Below are 3738 nucleotides of genomic sequence, written 5' to 3' on the forward strand. Positions count from 1 at the left end.
CCAAATCATCTGGACAACAAAGCGACTGGCACCAGCCTCACATTTTCCTGAAAGGTTTATCTTGAAAAGGGACCATTATTCCAGCTGCTCAGAAGGCCTCAACAGAATCATAGTCACTCTGATCTGAAGCAGCCAGTTTATATACTGTGCAATAAAAAATAAAACTCAAAATGTATCAAACGTCCACCTAAATAACTTGCCAGCAAAATTAATACTAGGTGAGTGCCCATTCCCTGGGGCCATCTTTAATCTCAGCCACCCATTCCATATTGGCTACCTTGACTTTTCCCTCCCCTTGGGTACTGTCACAGGAAATGACCCCCAAAATCTCACCTTTGCCCTTTGGCATGGATGTAAACCAAAGGGGCTGCCTCCCCCAGGGAAAGGCGGCGAGAGGGGAGACATGCCAAAGGGCCTGCCTGCCTTTTCCTTCCCCACTTTTGCTAGGGTGTAGCCACGTGTTTCCATGCAATAAGGGTCCCTTTCCGGAGGCCAATACTGTTTTGGTGTCATTCCGCTCAGGCGAGTGCGCAAGATGGTGGGAAGAAAAAGAGGAGGCGGATCCCGTCCTTCAATCCCTTTTCCAGAACGCCAGGCTCTGCAACATGCGCTGGGTTGGCTCCCGCTTTCGTCTCGAGGACAGTAAATGCTGCTTCGCCACCTCCGCAATCCGTGCGGTGAGGAATTAAGAAGTACAAGATGGATCTCCCCTCCCCGGCTGAGGATCTCTGAAGCAAAAGCCAAGCGGCGAAGGGACGCCGTGGTCTTGCCAGCGTTGCGCTTGGCTCCAAGCCCCACCTGCTCGCCCCCTCCTTGTTGACATTAAGGGCGAGAGGAAGCCACAGAAAACCAGACAGGCAAGGCCTGACATCACTTCTCCTTTCTGAAATATGTCTGTTTTTTGGATCCCAAAAAGCCAAGCCGAAGAACGGAGGCTCAAGTGTCCTCTCTCAGCCTTGCCCATGCCCACCTTTTGTGTCCCAGTTTGTTTCGAAAACAAAAACAACATAAAAAGAAGAAAAAATGTTCCCCCTCATCCCAGCGGCAAGGGAGCCCGAAAGCTCACCGGTCCAGGCCAATGAGCAGCCTGTTCTTCTCTTCCTGGCTGCTCTCGTTCTTCAGGTCGGCAAAGACCTGAGTGAAATAGTGCGGGTCGGCATTGATCTGCAGCATTTTGGGACTCATGAGGTTAATAATGGACAGGCAGCGATCCCAAAAGGCCTCCTTGCAGCTCTCCACCAGGAAGGGCTTGAGAGGGTAGGAGATCTCGTTGCCCATGTAGGAATAGGAGAGATAGAGACAGGTGAGCAAGACGGCTTGGAGTTCATGGTCCGTGGCCACTTCGGAAGAGATGACGTCCCGGCAAAGCATGTACAGGAACACCACGTTGGCCGGGGTGATGAAGCCTTGGTCTTGCCAGCCTTGGAGGAGCAGCGACCGGTCAACGCTCCGAAGCCACAGGACCGGGTCGGTGGGCGATAGGTGCTTCAGGCGGTAGCATCGCCGGCAGAGGAACTCGCCCAGGCACCGAAGCAGCTCGCTGGTCGAAGCTTGGACAATGACCCTCTTGGGGGTGCCGGTGGAGTTGGTGTTGGGGTGGGGAGTCTTCTTGACGGAGGACAGGTTGCTCTTGGAGGTGGATATCTGGTTGTTGGGCGCCGGCGGCTGGGCGCCCTGGTTCTGGGCAAAAGTGGAGAGGTTGGCACACGAGAGGGACTTCTTCAGGTTCTCGTTGTTGAGGTGCGTGACGTTGTTCTGGTAGCTGCTGTTGGGCTGGACCTTCTTGGAGTTCTTCTTCTTGGCCGACACGGCCACGATCCGCTTCCAGGGCAGCACCGAGATGATGGAGTGACGCTTGAGACTTTTGTCTTTGGCGTTCTTGCTGTTCTGCACGGCCGTGTAATGGCCCACGGTGGACGAGCCATCCTCAAAGAGGGTCGCCTTCCGGTAACTGGGGGAAAGGGACAAGACGGTACCCATGGCGCAAGTAGCAGAGGAGGGAGGGAGGCGAATGGAACAGGGGGGTTGGGCGTCAGCCTGCCGCCTTTGGGGTTGCTGGCTGGGCACGGGCAGTGGTCTCTGCTTCAAGCACCCCTATGCCGCAGCCTTACAGATTCAGTTCAGACCTGCCAAAGGAAAAATGGTTCAGATAAGCAAGAGCGGAGCACGCACACAGAATCTCACTCCCCACCCTCTCCCTGAGGGTTCAGAAGCCCCTTCTCACCCCCCTCCCTTTCCTGTCCCCATCCATCCTTTTCTGGCATTATTTCCTGGCTTCCACTGCTTCCCTCTTTTTTTCTCCCCTCCCAAATCTTTAAGGCCACCTCAGATACACATTGGTTGCTAGGTCTCTCCCCCCCCCCTTTTTTATTTTTACCGACATGGCCTGACACCCTGCCCTACTCCAGCAGACACGAAGCCTGTGCACGACCCCCTGCGCGAGCTCTGCACCCGCAGCCATGTGCTAAACCGTGTGCGTTCCCTAGAGGTAGCCATATTATCCCACTGCAGCAAAAAAACAAAACAAAAGCCTCTCGCCGGTGTGTTGGATGGATCACGGCAGCACCTCCGGTGGGCCAGAGCGGAGCCCGTTTGGCCAGCAGCATGATGTCAGAGGTGCACATGTCTCTCCAAAGCAACAGACTTTGCCCACTCATGGGGAAGCTCTGCCTGAGCACATTATACGGGCATCAGTCATGCATTTCATATAATTACAGACGCGCAACTTGCTGCGTCGCGAATGCTGACCCTTTGCAAAGCAGCTGCCAAACGGTTGTGCCTTGCATGTGCCGTTGAGCAGATGCGTGTGTGTGTTTGTGTGTGTGTGTGGTTTATTCCCATTTTCTCCTGACCCACCCTGGCATCTTCAGAGGAACGGTGCTATACAAATGCAATTTAAAACGACAACAACAAACCATTCACCCTGCCTCCCCATCTTTCCCGAAGACACCTTCCCCCCTGCCAATGTTTTCCTCCGACCCATCCTGGCGTGTACACACACACACACACATATACGGGACTCCCTACCTCCGCCGCCCGCCCCCCCCCCCATGTTTTTTGCTGCATCCCCTTCAAAGGGAGGGGGGGAGAGAAGGGATGCTCGCCATGGCGCCCTGCATCCCACCCTTCCCTTTCCCGGTGGTACCCACCGCAGTGCGCGCTCCCTCGGCCGATGGCGCGTCTTCTGTCCAAGGTCCTGCAGGGCCGGTTTGGCTCGGGGGGGGGGCGCCGGCGGCGGAGAAAGGTGGCGCTGCGGGGGGGTCTCCGTCCAGCCTCCCCCTCCCCCGGCTCCGAGGCGCGCCGGATCAGTCGTGGAGAGCTTCGGCTGGCGCGGAGAGAGGGGGGGCGCGCGGATGGCGCGACGGCAGGCAGCACCCCTGGGTGGGGGGGCACCCGCTTCCCACCACCCACCCACCACCCTTCCCTCCCTCCCTCCCTCCCTGCCCGCAAGGGCGGCGGCGGCGGCGGCGCGGGGCGTCCGGACCGCCTGGCGCTGCTCGGCCACTCCGGCTCTCGGCTGCTGCGCGCCCGGCTGGCTCGGCGCGTCCTGCTCGACTCCGGCCGAGACGCCGCTCGCCGCCCGGCTCCGCCTCCGCCCCCGCCCCGGCCGCGCCTCCCCGCCTCTCCCGCCGCAGCCGCAGCGCCGCCTGCCAAGCGGGGCGCCCTCCGCCGGGCGCCAGCGGGAAGGCGACGGAACCCGGGCGAGAGCGCCTCTGAGCGCGTGCAGAGGGAAGGCGG

At 58.8% G+C, this 3738-nt stretch overlaps 1 protein-coding gene across 1 annotated transcript; it reads right to left on the reverse strand.

The window, feature by feature from the left end:
- Positions 1-291: 291 nt before the first annotated feature.
- Positions 292-3492, reverse strand: CDK5R1 (cyclin dependent kinase 5 regulatory subunit 1). The gene is made up of 2 exons (XM_081885196.1): positions 3150-3492; positions 292-2126 (listed from the first exon to the last, which is right to left on the reverse strand). The coding sequence occupies exon 2, from the start codon at positions 1978-1980 to the stop codon at positions 1063-1065; it is 918 nt and encodes a 305-aa protein (XP_081741322.1). The 5' UTR covers positions 1981-2126; positions 3150-3492; the 3' UTR covers positions 292-1062.
- Between the last annotated feature and the right edge of the window lie 246 nt (positions 3493-3738).

This window comes from Podarcis melisellensis (assembly GCF_964234715.1).
Source record: "Podarcis melisellensis genome assembly, chromosome: 13".
NCBI classification, from domain to species: domain Eukaryota; kingdom Metazoa; phylum Chordata; class Lepidosauria; order Squamata; family Lacertidae; genus Podarcis; species Podarcis melisellensis.